The sequence below is a fragment of the Cucumis sativus genome, chromosome 1 (assembly GCF_000004075.3).
Source record: "Cucumis sativus cultivar 9930 chromosome 1, Cucumber_9930_V3, whole genome shotgun sequence".
Taxonomy (NCBI): domain Eukaryota; kingdom Viridiplantae; phylum Streptophyta; class Magnoliopsida; order Cucurbitales; family Cucurbitaceae; genus Cucumis; species Cucumis sativus.
The window spans coordinates 30010698-30028302 of NC_026655.2; the positions used below are offsets into that span (position 1 = coordinate 30010698).

Consider the following 17605-nt stretch of genomic DNA (forward strand, 5'->3'; position numbering starts at 1 on the left):
ACCTCATGAACTTGTATTAAAATTGATGAGTTTTAAAGAGAAAAAAAAAAAAAGTTAATAAGTACAGAATAGAAATTATATATTTTCACATTGATAGACATTTCATTTGGAGATTAATAAATCAATTGAAGTGTCTAACTTAATAAAAAAAAAAATGATACTGATTGAATTACGTTGATTTTAGGCGTGATGTATACAGTTTTGTGAGTGAAGTGGTAAGAATTTGTGTTAGTTGGATTATTATTTAAAGTAATGGTTAGAAGGTGAGAGGGTCAGAGTATGAGCTGATTAATGATGTCGGAATCACTTTTTTTGAAAGCAAACAAATCTACTGATATCAGATTTCTCACATAATCACATTTCCATACATTTATTCTCAGCCGAAAGCCCATTACTAAGATTTACCATTTTTTTATTTTTTTTATTTTAACAATAAATTGAAAGAAAGACATTCCCCCAATTCCACCAAAATCAAAATCAAAATCAAAATCAAACTCAAAATCAAACTCAAACTCAAAATCCTCTAAACCCTTCATTTCCATCCATTTTTCTCCCAAAATCCAACAACCCCATCTTCAAATCTATGTTCCCAATTCAATTCTCTCTCTCAAAACCCTTTTCATTTTCTGAATCGATCTTCTCCCTCACAAGTTCTTAAACCCCCTTCATTTCACTGTTTGGAGTTGCATGATGATGATGATGTCTAGCTATGGCGCTGGATTCTCCTTCCTTTTTCTGCTTTTTCTCGCTGTTTTGGCTACTGGGAATCAACTTAGTTTCACTCAAGTGAGTTCCCTTTTCACCATTTTGCTTAATTCATCCATCCCACTTGGTTTTGTCTGAGTTTTATTTGATGGGGTTTTCTTGAATCTTTTGTTTTTCCAGTCTAATGGGTCTGTCGCTGAGATGGTGCCTCTCATTGAGGAAGGGAAAATGAATATGATGGAGATGAATGAGACTAGAAGGAGACTAGGGAGCTTCCAAATTTGTGCTCCTTGCACTTGCTGTGGTGGAGCTAAGGGTCTGTGTTTGCCTTCTCCTTGTTGCTATGCCATCAATTGCAACATCCCTAATAGGCCATTTGGTTTTTGCTCATTCACTCCCAAATCATGTAATTGCTTTGGATGCAATCTCTAGCCTATATATATATATACACAATTACACATATTTCTCTGAAATTTCATTGGATATATAAGATGTTATTGGTTAGATTTTGAGTTAGGTTCATTTGTCATCTCTGTTGCTCTTTTGCTCTTTTCTGGAAAGGATTGATTTGAAGAAATCTGTCCTGAAATTTAATTATTTTTTTCTATAGTTTAATGAAATTATGTTTCTCTTGGACCCTCTTAGTTCCAGGATTTGTCCTAGAGTTGTGAAAGTAGCCAATTCCTGAAGATAGGATTGTGAGGTTTGGTCACCAATTTTTTTTTTTTTTTTTTTTTTTTTGCCGTATTCCATTTGTTATTGGAGCTGCTGCTGCTGCTGCTGCTTGTTTATTTTGTTGTAATCGAGTGCAAATTGCGGTACAAATTCGGATGATATAGTATGTTTAGGTGATGAATGATATGGGAGACCTTGATGTTGTAAGATGATGTATAGATTTTCATGAAGTAACATGTGTTTGTTCTTGTAAAAATTGTTTGCTAATTCAAGTTTTCATGTTAATTTTTCTTTCTAAAGTTATTTGATGATTGGTTTATTGCTGTTAGCAAGTTGTTAACTCGATGAATTTAGGATGTTCTATTCACGAACCTTTGACCGATACCTCTTCTTTCTTCATTATGATTACAAACTCTAGAGGTTAAAAAAGATTATTCACATTGCCCTTGAAGTTTGCTGCTTTTGTTGTTAAGAAAAAAAGAAGAAAAGAACACTAGTAATCAAGGTTTGATAAGACAGCCAATCAACTCTTCTCCATTTATTTAAAAATATAATAGGAATATGCTTCTTTTGTTCTGTGGTTATCCAAATCTTTTGTTTTGTGAGCGATGAGTTGAGAGGATGGAGGAGAGTGTAATTTAACTTTGTATATAGTTCATGATGTGCAACTATTTTAAGATGTGGAACTAACCTACTTCTGTTATTACATTCAGTCGGTGTCTTCTTCGAGTCTCCAAGCATGAAATATTCATAATGTGACAATGTTCTTGGTTTTGTTTTTTAGTAGGAAAAAGAACAGGAAATGTGTTTTTTTTTCCTGCACATTTGTTGGTTGATGTAGGAAAGGGACAAATGATGTACAACATAGAAGTTATATCAATATTAAGTGCATTGAGAAGAGTGTTTTTTAAGAATCTAATTCACCTCTTTCTTTGATGCAACACCCCATGTGATGCCTTGAGGATAAATAACTATTAACTTGTTGCTCTTTTCTCATTTCTTGTTTCTCTTATTTTCTTTATCTGTTATAATTCCAAGATGCCTCATTTGCATATATACATACATTCATTCGTATTTGAACGGTATTTGGTATCAACATGGTACATGGTTGATGATTATCCTACGACCCATTGATCACTATTGGCCACATATTCACGTATCCGTTCTTTTTTTAACCCTAGTTGACTTGGCCCTTTTGAGTATTTTTTTTATTTTATTCCTATATGGTGCTCATTATGTACTTATATGAAGCCTTGTATCTGAGTTTGTGGCTTTCTTACTACTAAACTACAACCATTTCATTGAGTTTGCGATTGTTTCTATGTGGACTTGTGAACGAACACAGTGTTACAAAAAAGCATAAGAGATGTTCATAGATAGAAGAAATGTGATTTAGGAAACACGAGGGAGAACTGGTCAACACATATTCAACCGAAGAGGGTGTAATGGGAGGCTTCACTGATTTGAGTTTTGAATTTATTGTAATAGTTCTTGCCATATTTATTATCAAGCTTTCTAATTTCTTTCTGTGTATTGGCTTCGGGACACAGGTCTCTGTTGATTTGATTCATCTATTTTATTCTCCTAAACAGAAAGCTTGGGTACGTAGCAAGTGTCTAAGACAAGTCTAGTTTGATTGACAAATATTTGATTCTTATCTAACGTGTTTAATAAGCATTTGTCACTCATCAAACACGGACTTGCTGCTTTAAATTAGTGTATACCTGCTTCATAGCTGCATAGCTTCATAGATATGCTTGTGACGGGAAAAGAATATAGTGAAAGAATGACTTTTAGTCATTTTTCTTGCACATAAGTGTCAGTTTTAAATTGCCTATATAGTTTTCTAATATAGGAATTTGATGAGAAACAACCAAAGTTACTTCTGTTGAGAATGGACAGAAGAATCCTTTTCCCTTTTTTTTTATTTATTATTATAATTCTTACATACCTAGGCCCTTTGATTTAGATTTGAAAATTCAATGTTGTATCATTCAACTTTTTTCATACTTGTTTTCTTTTCTGAAAAGTAAAATATATATATATATATATTTTTAAGTTGAAAATGAAATTGGGATTAATTTGAATGGATGATATAAAGATGATGATGCTCCTCTTTCTATCTTTTGGCATTAGAGTGTGGGAACCAGTTGTAAAGGTTCAAAGTAAAGAAAAATAATGTAAATAAATAAATAAAAAGGGTTTGACTGGTGGAACTAAGAAAACCATTGTCACATATGCACACTTCCTCTCACACTCAAATTCGTAAATTAAACCATTCAAATAAGTCGGAATACTACTCTTATCTTATACATAAGAGTAAACAAGCATATCAAATTATTTTTAAATGTTGTTATATCTTTAATTATTATTTATAAAATATTCATAATCATTCCTATTTTTGTTATGACTTAGTTCATGATTTTATCACATATATTCTTTTATTTCTAAAATTAGAGTGAGTGAAGTTTATCTTTTATTTCTTTTTCACTTTTTTTTAAAGTGAGTTTATTTCTATGATATTCTTTTATTATGGTTGTTATTATTTAAATTAATATTGTTTTTAACAATAACCCTACCAAACTTTTGTTTAATTGATATTAAATTAGAAGTGTCTTATAATTTTTAGATTAAAATATATATCATTTTAGTGATATCGTCGGTGATGAGATAGTAATTAATATAAAAACAGAAGAAAAAAATCATTTGTAATTAGACAATAATTAAATAGTAAACAATATTATCAGCAATAAATATCACATGAGAATTAGAAAACAATCACATTGCACTAGCATTTGGAATGAAATATCAATTGTCAATTAACAGTTAGATAACAATTAGAGAAAAAAGTGAAAGTTTCATTTTGTTTTTAGTGTTTGATGTTCCTTTTAAGAATAACTCTGGAGGCTTTTGACGTCAAATTTTTAATGAATCAAAGATTAATAAAGATTAATTAGAATTTACCAAATTAAAGGTACATTGATTGATTCGAGAAATGTTTGGGCCAGTGATAGGTGGGATTTTGATTTTAGAAAAAAATATTTTAGATGCAATTCATTTTGTAAAATTGATTTCTAAACATTTAAATTTATGTTAGACACCAAGCTCTTCAAAATGTGATTTTTAATTATTATGTTTGTTTTTAAAAGATAATTTAGAGTTAAATTATTTAACTAAATAATTATGATAAAAAAAATCTATTTCTATTTATTTTATTGTTAAATTCCAAGGTTGATATATATTTATAAATTCAAAATGTATATAATTTTACAATTTAATAATATCGTTGTGATTTCTTTTCCCCCAATATTTAGAACTTTTTGAAAAAAATGCAAATGAATAACCAACAATATTTTACACAAAAATGGAATTAAATAACTATTTTGAAAGTGATTGACTGATACCCTTAATAAAAATCACTTACCATCTATTTTCTCCTAAATCAATTTGAAATAATTTTATATTTTTCTAAAATCAATTTTAAGTTTATTTCAAACACCACTATTTTAAGGAAAAGTAATTTTGGAAAAAGGAAAAGTGATTTTTACTATCTCAAATGAATACTATGCATAACTAAAATCAATTCAATAGCTTAGGGTATTTTGAAATTAACCTACAGAAATAGTATTTAAACATATTTTTTTCAAAGGCAAGGGGAGCTAAGGTCTAAATGTGTATAAAAGATAAAAGATAGGAAAAAAGGTGTCCACCTAAAAGTTCCTTATAGCTTCTCCTAACTTACAATAAGCCTTACAAACTTCTCCAAAAAAAATGATAATAATAACACTAAAAACTCTTTAAACAAAGTCAAAAAGGTACCATACATGCTCACCCACACAAGGATGTACATGTTAGAACAGGAAAGAAAACAAAGTTTCTAACAGGTATTCGGTTAACCCTTGAAATCATGGCAGAAATTTACTTGCACGACGTCAGAGGAGGTCATCTTGTACCTTCCTTTAAGGCACCCCAGTTCTTTGACAGTAGATGTTTGAAATTGAATGCACTTCACAATGTTGTTTATAAACAAAGGGTGTTTTCTTTTCTTGTTTTCAGTTTTCTTTCCCAATACAACTCTATACCCCAGTAACACTTAAGACACATTTCAACACAACAAGTTGAAACTTTACAGCATTTTAAATACAGAACACGATAAGATCAGAATCCGTACCCGATTTCATGTAAAGATATTCGTTGTACACATTGCTGATATAAAATCATTCTCTCCTCCTCGTCCTTGAATAGCAATGGGCGTGGAAGTTGCCCCATTCTCAACTTCAATGATGATGTATAATGTAATAAAATCGTCCGAATTCGTGGTGCGATGATCTTATGAAGTTTTACCCTCCACTGTCTCTGGGTAAGGATCTTGCCAGCACTCATCTTGCTCAGCAGCCTTCTGCCATCTTTTTCTAAATACATCTAGTTCAATATAGGACTGTCTTCTTACCTGCATGAATAAAATTCAATTTAAAGAAAATAAATAAACACGTTGTTTCAAATGTTGTGACAACAAGGCCAAAGACAAAAGGATAGTTTCATCGGTTTCTCAGAGTTATCAAACGCTCACAACTACCGATGAATTATTAGATTGGTTTTTCTTTTGTTGAATCTCCTTTTCTCTTGTATTATTATTATTTTCATCTATGTCTATGTTTGTTCCTTATTTGTTTTTCTTATTTGTTGGTTTTTTCTCTATATAAGACCTTAAAATATTTCTTACTTGGTTGTTAGACAATAAAAACCTCTCTTGAACGAAATTTGAAATTACAAGATGCAAACCCTTGAGGAAGTCAAGGACAAAGGCAGATACCAAAGGCTTGTAGGTTAGATTGATCTATTTATCTCACACAAGTCCAGATATATTTTTTGCTATAAGTATGGTGAGACAATTTATGCACTCACTTTAACCTATTCACTTCGAAGTAGTGTATAGAATCTTGAGATACTTGAAAGGAACTCCAAGTAAAAGTATATTGTTTCATAAACATGATCATTTTCAAGTTGAAGTGTACACTAATGTTGATTGGGCTGAAAGAACTATCGATAGAAGATCTACTTCTGACTATTGTTCATCTGTTGGAGGAAATTTAGTAACATGTGTTAGAGATAGTGGGCTTGGTGTGCCTATAAATATTTCCCTTTTGTACCTTTATTGTCTCAGAAAATAATAAGAAAAATCTATACAGTGGTTTTTCTCCCTATACTAGAGTTTCCACTTAACCTTGGGTCCTTTCTTCATCTCTATGACATGGTATCATAGCGAACTATCGATGAAACCCTAGACAAATTGAAACTTGATGGAACTCAAATGGGGAAGACAACCATTGGGATCAGCGTCGTCCTCAATGCTCGGACCAACACCACTATGGAGGATCTATTTCGCCGATAACAAAACCCGTCGGCCAACCCTTCCCTTTAACTGTAGCACTCTGACAAACTTTCTCCCTCCAGCCATAAGAGGTCAAGCCACCACCACCCTTCAGCTGCAGCTTTTCGACTAACCTCCTTCCTTAGCCACACGAGATGCACGTGCCGCAACACCACCCAACAACAACCTAGCCGCAATTGAATCTTGGGTTTCCTGAACGCGCTGTCGTCAATCCCCATGCGTCACCGCTGCTTCCACACACGCCACCGCTCAATCACCTCCAGCCGCCACCCACTATTTCCACTGCTCACATCCATTCAACTTTTGAGGGGGTGAGTCTTCGACACAATCAAACCCTCACCCTCACCCTCACCCTCACCCTCACGTACAAACTTTTTCTTTGAAAATAGCCCAACAACAATTGGACATGCTTTGACAACAAATTGCAGCAATTGAAGCGACGTTAAGAGCCACTTCTACCAACCATAGTCCAAAATTCAGTAACATCGTTCCCCTCTTTATCCTCTTCCTATATGTCTAATACAGTGGCATAATAGTGGCATAATCTGCAGGATTTTTTTTCAAAGGAAAAGTTGAATGAGCAAAACTATTCTTTGTGGTCCCAATCTGTCAAAATGATTCTTGAAGGGCGCCATAATTTTGCTTTATGATAGGTGAGATACCTCGTCCTCTACTGGGAGACCCTTAAGAGCGATACTGGACAGGGGAGAAGGATTCTCTTATTCAGTTCTCATTAATTAACAGTATGGAACCACAGATCGACAAGCCCTTACTGTATGCTCTAAGGATATTAGAACACAACTTAGAAATTGCATTCCAAGCACCAGAATGCCTCTCGTTTATACATTCTACAAAAACAAGTTCACGAATGCAAACAAGGGACAATGGATGTGACATTCTTTTTTAACAGATTCTCCCTTATCTGGCAGGAAATAAAGAAATTGTTTAGAATTGTCTTAGTGATGGCATACAGTACTCCTGGATCGAGGAGGTTGACAGAATTTATGTTTTTCTTGCTAGTCTTAACCCTAAGTTCAACATTGTCTGCGAACGTATATTGGGCCAGAGACCTATACCCTCCTTCATTGAGGTTTGTTATGAGATTTTACTTGAGGAGGATCGTACCAGTGCTATAAGTAGTCTGACAACCCCCGCCATTGATTCCACTGTCTTCAATGCAGTGCAAGGTCCTGTAGCCTGTAGTCATGACAGTGAGAGGCATAATGGAAAACCAATCCTTATCTATGAGCATTGCAAGAAACAGAAGCATACCAAGGAGCAATTATGGAAGTTACACGAGGCAAGAGACGGTCTTCCAACAACAAACAGAGCCCGAGGCAAGCTTATGTGAGTGAGTCTGCTAGCCCTTCTCGGCCACATGGGGAGCCCAATCCGACTAAGCTAGGAGCTATTGCCCAGACAGGTAAACTTTAGTCTTTTAATCTTTTATTAATGTTGATGTTCCCCTAGTGCCAGGGCACCACAGATCATTTGACAAGTTTTTTCTAAGGATTTTATGTCATATATTCCATGTGCTGAGAATGAGAAAAGAAGAATTGCATATGGCTATTTGGCTCCCATTGTCGATAAGGGGCAGATTTCTCTTTTTGAAGGATTAACCTTACACAATGTGTTGCATGTGCCCGAATTTTCTATAATCTTCTGTCTATAAGCAACATTTTTACCTAATTCTATTTCTTTTCAGGATTTGAGCTCGGGGAAGGATGATTGCACTAACCGGTACAGTAGGGGACTCTTCCTACTTGATGATGATGTCTTCTTTAGTAGCATTTTTAGGACTAGTCTTTTATCTTCATACTTTACTACTTCTGAAAAAGATTGTATGTTGTGGCATTTTCGTTCAAGCCACCCCAAATTTCAATAATTGAAGCACTTATTTATTTCCTCATCTTTTTTCTAAAGTTGATGTTTCTTCTTTAGCTTGTGATGTGTGCATTAGGGCTAAACAACATCGAGTCTCTTTTCCCTCATAAACAAGTCAACCCAATCTTTCACTCTTGTTCATTATGATGTTTGGGACCATCCAAGGTCACTACCTCCTCTGGAAAACAGTGGTTTGGGACCTTTATTAATGACCATACCCATCTTACTTGGGTTTTCCTTATCTTCAACAAATCCAAAGTCACTTCCACATTCCAAGACTTTTATCACACCATAGAAACGCAATTCAATACAAAGATTGCAATCCAACGGATAATGGTCGTGAGTTTCAAAACCATCCGTAACAAGTTTTTTGTCGTCTAAAAGAATTATTCACCAAAGTTCCTATGCTTACACCCTCAACAAAATTATTCACCATACCCATCTTACTTGGGTTTTCCTTATCTCCAACAAATCCAAAGTCACTTCCACATTCCAAGACTTTTATCACACCATAGAAACGCAATTCAATACAAAGATTGCAATCCAACGGATAATGGTCGTGAGTTTCAAAACCATCCTTAACAAGTTTTTTGTCGTCTAAAAGAATTATTCACCAAAGTTCCTATGCTTACACCCTCAACAAAATGGGGTTGTCGAGAAAAAGAATTGTCACCTTGTGGAAGTTACCTCTTCCCTTTTGTTGTCTACTTCTCCTCCTTCCTATCTATGGGTCGATGTTGTGCGCACTACATCTCATCTCATCAACCGAATGCCTTCTCGTATCCTACACCTCCAGAGACCTGGAGTTGGTCTCAAGGACATGTTGAAAGAAAAATATTTATAGGCATTCGGTTGCCTATAGATCTCAATGAAAATAAAAATAGTAGGCTTGGGGTCATGTTGAAAGCCCAATAGTAATTGAGCTTTACTTTGCCCTAATTTTTTATTATTTTAATTAAGCTCGTGTTGGCCATAAATATTTCCCCTTCGTACCTTTATTACTATCATATAATAATAAGAAACATTTATAGTGTGGTCTTTCTCCCTGTACTAGGGTTTCCACGTAGACCTTTGTCCTTTCTTCGTCTCTATTTTACGATAACATGGCATGGTAAAAAAACAAAATGTATTAGTCAGGTGTAGTGCTGAAGCAAAATTTAGAACCTTAACCCATGGAATTTGTGAAGGCATAAGGATTAACAGGATCCTTAAAAAACTGAAAGTGTCTCGAAAGACTCCTATACGAGGTCATTGTGATTACAAAGCTCCCACTGCTATAACTCATAATCCAGTTCTACATGATAGGACAAAGCACATTGAAGTTGACAAACATTTCATAAAGGAGAAGGTTGATGTAGGTGTAAATGTACTATGCATATCTTATCTTTCTACGATAATACAAACAGCAGATATGCTAACTAAAGGTCTTTCGGAAAGACAATTTGATAAATGTCTTAGCACTAGCTATGAATGATATCTACAAACCAACTTGAGGGGAGTGTTGAATTTCCTTTTCTCTCGTATTATTATTTTTATTTATGTCTATACTTTTTCTTATTTATTTATTTTCCTTATTTGTTGTTTGTCTTTCTCTATGTAAGACCTTGTGTATTTGGTTTGAATAATATTACATAGAATAATTCATCAGAGATCCTAGAACAGGCTCTATTCATGCAGAAATAGAGAATCAATTATGAAAGCACGTAAATATAAAAAGATAAATGAAAAAGTGAGTTGGTGCGAAAACTTACATCAGCTCTATGATCCTTAACATGAGATTTGGAAGATGTCTGCAATTATAGAGAACTTCTGTTATTTGATGATCATCAGGCTTAAGAAAGACTGAAAGAGCTCTAAGACCAAGAAACACCAATATATCCTTATCTTGCCATAAAGAATGAAATCACTTTCAGAAGCTTCATCACAGGACCACAAAAAGCACTCAAAAAATTCAAGTCATAGTACACAACCAAATCATTGCCATAAAGTATGAAATCACAACCACAAAAATGAAAAAGGAGGTACAATCTATGAACTGCAACAATCTTCTTGAGATGGATACTACAAATTATTCAGATAATGAACAAAATATAACATGCGTATTATTCCATTGAAATTATAGATTGGAACTGTAAGGAGACAGAGACCTTAAACATAAACTGACTTGACAATGCCAGATGTGGAAAAAAATAAAACCCAAACCCGAACCGAAAGACTAGGACATTAGAATAAAGAAGATGGGTATTCAAAAGCTTTGATTTGACATTTTTACCAGGTAGTTGTGATAAAAGATTTCCAAGAAATCATAATGAAAGCAATAACTATGCTGGTGCAAGTAAAATTATAAATTATATTTTCGACCTCATTTTCTTCTGGACCACCTAGTGTAGGCCTTCCGTAATGGATTACGTACTCAGAGTCAACGACACCCACATTCTTTGTTCGATCACCCTATTATAAAAAAAATCCTAGGCGTCAACCAACAGCAGCAGAAAATTGAAGGAAATCACGATGACCGCTAAAATATTTGACAAAGCGAGGAATAGTGAAAACTCTTGCCTGTGCACAATATCCCAGTTGCATATCCAAGCCCCAAGCATGGATCAAATCATTCTGTCCGACAAAAGAAATGTATTTTGATTAAAACAATACATTTGACATTCATTTCCGTGAATAATTTATAATAGGTCAAAGAATGTGTAAGATCAGACACCAAACCAACCTTTGCAAGAGTCTAGAAAATTTTTGGTTTACCATTGTCCATCAATCCAAGAGTTATATAAATGACATCACAATAGACAGGAATTATATCTATCTACCCAGGTTATATAAAAACCAATTGCAACCCACCTGGATCATATACCAAACACAACGCCATGCAGCTCGGGAAAAAACAGGGGCCATCATTTCTATCCATCTGCAGCAGAGGATATCAAGTTTCAGACACATATAAAAGCTATCTACATTGAGACAATGTCACAAAAACCATAGAGCTTCTGGTAGCTGCACTTACCCAGTGCATGGAGGGGCGGTACTGTTGACATCACAACCTTTTCCACCATTACTAGGTCTAAAAGTTCTCCTGCAGGAGTGACAGACCAAAGATAGAACCATACAACAGTGAACAAATGATGAAAGCAATAAACCAAAGTGTCGATGATCAATAACTTCACAAGGAAAACTAATTATGTCCAAATAACGTATTGATAAAAAAACCAATAAAATAAATAAATAAATAGAAGAAGAGGAGCAACACAGCAAGCACCAATAGGAACAACTAAACAAAAGTCCTGGGATTTTCAGATTGTTCTCAGCATTTCCTTTACTTGCCCTTTGTTAAGGGCAAGAGTTGAAACACTTGAATTAGATCAAGCCACACGTGGAACAAGAGTCCCCAGCTTAAGAATATAGGATAGCTGACGAAGATGGTGTAACAGCTGAACTTGACAAGAATCTAAGTCCCGTACACCCTCATAACACAAAAATCTTATGCAAAATCCCAAGGAATTATCCATTACCTAGAGGGAAACATGTAACCACTTAATTGATTAATGGAGTTCGACCACTATCTATTATTTCACTCTCCATGAAGAAGTTATGAGAATTTTGCTTATGTGGGAAATTGGTAGAAGTTCATATGAAAACAGGGACGGGGAAGAATACCTGTGGACTGTTGATCGCCTACCACGTGCAGTAATTTGATGGTGTACCTCTGATTTGTATGGATCAAGTGCAGGTTGTGAAATCTCTAAACCTTCACTTTGAATAATATCTACATACCTTATAACAAGGAGAAAACATTGAAAAGCAGGTCAGCATATTTGATCTCTTAAAAGTTAGTAGTTACTAATACAATATTTAAAGAGAAAAACATCATGGTAGTTTTATTTTTCATCAAAGAAATTGCAGCCAACTTACAGTTTTGGATTGAAATTGTCAACTCCAAGGTCCTCATCCCAAAGAAAGACATAATTATATTCTTCTACAATATCAGGATGTAAGAAGCGCTTTGCAAACCACCTAGACATCATCAGAACAAGGACCAGAGGAAGAAAGTTAAAGTCAGCAACTTTCATAAATAGAGTGAACAAAATGGATGTAGTAAATTGAATATCTACCACTTAGTTTGATTGACTGCAGTTACATGTATTACCCTGTTACTCCAATTGAAACCCTTCCACTCATCCACGATACCATCATAATGGAAAAGCATCACAGCAAAGTCACTAGAAAGAAACTGTAGAATGCTTGTGAATAAGTAAACATAAATGGCCACAGCTTTAACAAAATAGATTGAATTTAGCACTTTGATTATACTTTTCTTTATACCTTTGTCACCATTTTATTCACAAGATCTTTTTGTTTAATCCCAACGGCCATGGCGAATATGTTACTTGATGAGTTAACGGGATTCTGTTTCAAGTTATGCACAGACAGTGCATGCGTTAATATAAGAGAATCAACAAGCACAAGAATGAACTTCACATGTTCAACTACGTGCATAAACAAGAATGTGAAATGGAAGAAAGTATTGTCCATAAATAGCCGTTCAAAACTAAACAGCAGTTCATTAAAAGAAAGTTGATTTTATGACATTTCCTTTTAGCTAACTAAAAGAAATTTGCAAATTTTTTAAGGTGTTTGGTTCAACAGTAAAAACTGGTTTTTAAAAATTGTAGAAATGCTTGAAAGAAAGTATTGTTACATCAAGCCCTTATTTAGTGCCTTTTAAAAATAATGCTTGTAGCAGCTAACAAAAATCCTCCTAAACACACTTTAATAACATTTATCTTGAGTAAGTAACAACGATAACATTTCCTTGCACTAGCAGAAGGAAAATCTGAGGAATTTGAAGTCCCTCTATGCTTTGAACGAAAAATAGCTGAACGTGAAAAGAAAGAAGAATAAGCAGACTTTTTTTTTTTAAGATTATCTTGATCTATGACCTGATAAGAACGCTTTGATGCACCCCACAGCGGTCGCATTTCCAAGTTAGATGCAGTGACAACAATGTCTTTAGGTAGTGGCTCACTTCCATTTGGCCTACATTGTTTCTAATGGAAAAATAAATATGAGCATCAGAGGTAAGGATCACTAATGTTATATACACGAGAAGAGAAGCTTGATACAAAATTTTGTTCATGCTTGCAACAATGGTCGAAACAGCAAACGAACCTCACATTTATTGAACTTTGAACCGACTAAACCATCTATTCCCCATCTAGATATTTTCTGCAGTGGAAGAATGAAACATATCAGTTACAATCTTTATGTTCGATGACCTAAAATCCTTTCATACACTGATAGACTGGCATAAAATACATTGAAATCCATTGCAAAGCCACCAAACAATGAATGAAACTCCAGAAACAGCAAAAAAAGAGAAAAAAAAAAAAAAAAGTTAAAAAATCCTGTAAGCAGACTGATAAGTAATTGGCTCAGCCCCTCTACATTACAAGAACCCCCACCCATCCTAAAGCCAACTTAAGTTATAAATTTCTCGGAGGCGTAAATACAAGGCCTTGAAGGATATCGCCAAATATCTCGAGCATTGACCACCAAGACACCCCTTGGCGCTTGCTACAAACAGCAAGCGGTAATAAACCTATGAACTTGAACTTCAATCATAAAGTAAAAAACAAAAAAAAACAAAAAGAGAGAGAGCAAGAAATCATACCTCCCTATAGTCGGGTGCTACATATACACTCCCCACAAACAATGCAAGACAAAGCAAAGAAGCAGTTGGAAGAAAGCTACAAAGACAGGAATTCCTACTTTTTTGCTCTGCAAGCAATGGCAACTGCAAAGAACACAACTCAAAATAAGCAATGAAACAGAATCATGTCCATAAGAACAGATACACAGAGTATTTTAAACCCCACAAAACAAAGGGTATGATAAATTAAGAACACCCATGAATTCTCGATTGGTTTCCATCAAACACAAAAAAAAAAAAAAAAAAAAAAAAAAAAAAAAAACCACATTAAACCAAACAGAAACAGCCAATAGACACAAATAACATAACCCAATAAACAAAAAAGTTCATTGAGAAGAGGTAGAAGAAGAAAGGGCACTTACACAACCGGAAAACTTCATGTTTCCATGAAATTGCAGAGAGATTGTTAGTAAAAGAGAGAAAAACTGCCCAAATTTCAATACCCAACAACGTTTACCGGAAAAGACTCGGCAATAACATCCAAAATTTAGATACCCTCTTGGGGAAATGAATTTAAAAGCAAACGTGGGAGAGAAGGAAAGTCATTATAGAGAGAGAGAGAGAAAAGCAGTTTCAAAAGAGAGCAAATGAAAGGGATTCTTCAGTTTCTTTTTTTTTTCTTTTCTGTCGAAATGTTATTATGGAAAAACTGAGGCAACCCGATTCATAAGGAGTAACGTTAATTACACAAAAGAGAACTTTTTCAAAAAAAAAGCATTTCTGTGTTTTCTATTTGAAAGGATGCGAGGTTTTCTTTTCTGTTTTGAAAAAGGATGCGAGGTTGATGAAGAAGGAACTGTTGAGGAAACATAAATTCAAAAAAAATAAAAAAGAAATTACGTGTTTAGAAATGATTTGCTTTTTTTCTTTTCCATTTTTCCATTTCAAGTGAATTAAGGGATGATGTTGTAGGGTTTATTTTGTAGTTAATTTATGAGGTCGCTTACAAATATAGTTTATAATGTAATAAAATTTAGGCTATGGATAATAAAACAGTTAATAGATAGATTTTGTTATAGTTGTAATTTTTTTAATGTTACTGTAGGTTTGATCGTTAGGACAATTGAAAATATAAAAATCGAGTTCAAGGTATTAGCAAAAATAACATGATGTGAAAATTTCTTTCCACAAATATAGCAAAATTAGATTTTTTTTTATTTTTTTTATTTTTTTTAGTAGTTATAGACTCTATTGTTGATAGCATATTGATAATAAGAGTCTATTTCGGATAGGTTTGTTATGTTTACAATTTATTTTAAAATATTGTTACGTCATTAACTATATAAACTCTCAAAATAGGTGAGACGATCAATAATATCCTCTAGCTATATCAAAAGTAATTAACTGACTAAATAGCTAAAGAAACAGAAAAAACAAATAACCCAAAAGATTTGTTAACCCAGTTCGGCAAATTCGACCTACATCTGAGGAGCTTCTTCACGCATATAAGAAATATTATTAAGATCCAAATGAGAAATCAAACGGCACTCTAAAGTTATACCACTTGAAGATAAACTCAGGCTCCCCTGAACTCATTGACCACAACACAATTATTTCAGTCTTCTTTCATATTTCTTATCAACAAGTACAGCGTAAATACCACTTGCAAAACTTCAGTAATCCATCTTTCCAAATAATAAATCTTCAAGAGAGAACTTCTCCAAAATCAAATTTTCATCAATGTGCACAGTGAATTAAGCTCATAGCTAAATCTTTAAATGCAAAGATATGGATAAAAGAACTTTTATTACGAAGGAAAATCTTTTATCTTTAAATATTATTTATGTCTTTAAGTAATATCCTTTATTTTAAATAATCACGTTAATAATAATAATAAAAGTTATTATTTAATTTTTATAAAAATATAAAACATTAAATAAAGAAAGATAAAAGATAATTGGATTATTGAAATGAAGGAGATTTAACTTCCATTGACTTGAGAAGTGTAGAATTGTCAAGTGAAGTAGGGGGAATGAATGGTTTAAAATTTAGTATTATCCTTCACATCACAAATAGTTTTTAAAATATAATTTGCAATATATATTTTGGTGAATACTAAATTTATATATTTTAGAAAAGTTAGTGAAAGAAACATATATTTTCCACCCACTTTTAACTATTTGTCTTTTTAAACCCTAACATTTGTATTAAAGGTGGTGTCCAAATATTTCCCAACATACCATAATTGTATTGTGTTTTTAAGAAAATTTTGGGAGTTTTTTTTTTTTTTTTTTCTTTTTACAAATATGGCATAATTTGACCTTTAATTATTCAGTTTTAAGAAATTTTTTATCGAACTCAATGCTTGATAGCCTATGATTCTTCGTGATTTAAAACAAGAAGGAAAAGTTTCTGAAACTCGGTGCTTTGGTGGCTTCAGGTTGTCCGAAATTTGAAACCGATAGGTAAATTTTATCGAACTTGATGCTTTGATGGCCTGAGATTTGTTCTAATTTAAAACAGAAAGACAAATTTTATCGCTCGATGCTTTGATGGCTTGAGATCCTGGAATTTAAACCAAACCGCATATGCGGTTCGATTGTGATTCGGTTTAACACAAACGTACAGTTCGGTTCAGTTTGATTTCGTATGATTTTTTTTTTTCATTTAGCAGTTCGGTGTGGTTTCAGCTTGAAACCAAACCAAATCGAACCGTGAACACCCCAATCTATATGTTTTACGATAGAGCAAAAAAAACTTTTTTGATCTATTGTGGTTTATTAATTATGATGTTTTTTATATTTGTAAATATTTTCAATTTTTATATTTTCTATTTTGTCATTAAAAATAATTTTTCATACTTTAGTTTTTAAAAATAAAAAATAAATATAAAGTAATTAAAATATTAATCATTGATAATAGGTTAAAATTCTAATTTAATCCCTAAATTTTGTTTATTTTTTCTATTTTGCTCTCTAAACTTTTAAATGTGTCTGTTTCGGTCCTCAAACTTTTGAAAAAAAAACTTATTTTGGTTCATTTTGTTAGAACTTGGTTAACTATTTAATTGAATGATGATGTGGCTTCTATATTTGGATTGTTAGGCTCTATATTTATCGTATTAATTAAACTCATAAGTAACCAAAAAATATTGTTAATTTATTCTATAAATCGTTTATTATGTCAACACATAAACATAATCAATACACTCGAGTCAAATAAATCCAAATTAAAAATTATTTTTTCTTGTTTCTCCAAAAGCTTAAATCTCTCGCATCCCCTCTCTAACTTCC

The 17605-nt window shown here is 33.2% G+C and overlaps 2 protein-coding genes across 3 annotated transcripts; one reads left to right on the plus strand and one right to left on the minus strand.

Moving 5' to 3' along the window:
* The first annotated feature begins 307 nt into the window (after positions 1-307).
* Positions 308-1636, plus strand: LOC101221700. The gene is made up of 2 exons (XM_004142516.3): positions 308-786; positions 886-1636. Exons 1-2 carry the CDS (start codon positions 688-690, stop codon positions 1135-1137), a joined length of 351 nt encoding a protein of 116 aa, XP_004142564.1. The 5' UTR covers positions 308-687; the 3' UTR covers positions 1138-1636.
* A 3401-nt stretch (positions 1637-5037) lies between these two features.
* Positions 5038-15180, minus strand: LOC101221459. 2 transcript variants are annotated; one of them, XM_031880295.1, is made up of 15 exons: positions 14735-15180; positions 14334-14456; positions 13832-13888; positions 13603-13710; positions 12986-13069; positions 12775-12893; positions 12575-12676; positions 12320-12436; positions 11670-11738; positions 11507-11573; positions 11216-11269; positions 11018-11107; positions 10408-10446; positions 7898-7969; positions 5038-5830 (listed from the first exon to the last, which is right to left on the minus strand). In XM_031880295.1, the coding sequence occupies exons 1-15, from the start codon at positions 14750-14752 to the stop codon at positions 5711-5713; spliced, it is 1239 nt and encodes a 412-aa protein (XP_031736155.1). In that variant the 5' UTR covers positions 14753-15180; the 3' UTR covers positions 5038-5710. The 2 variants fall into 2 exon arrangements, with proteins under 2 accessions (XP_031736155.1, XP_004142563.1); XM_004142515.3 differs by lacking the exon at positions 7898-7969 and having other exon boundaries at positions 14735-15170.
* Between the last annotated feature and the right edge of the window lie 2425 nt (positions 15181-17605).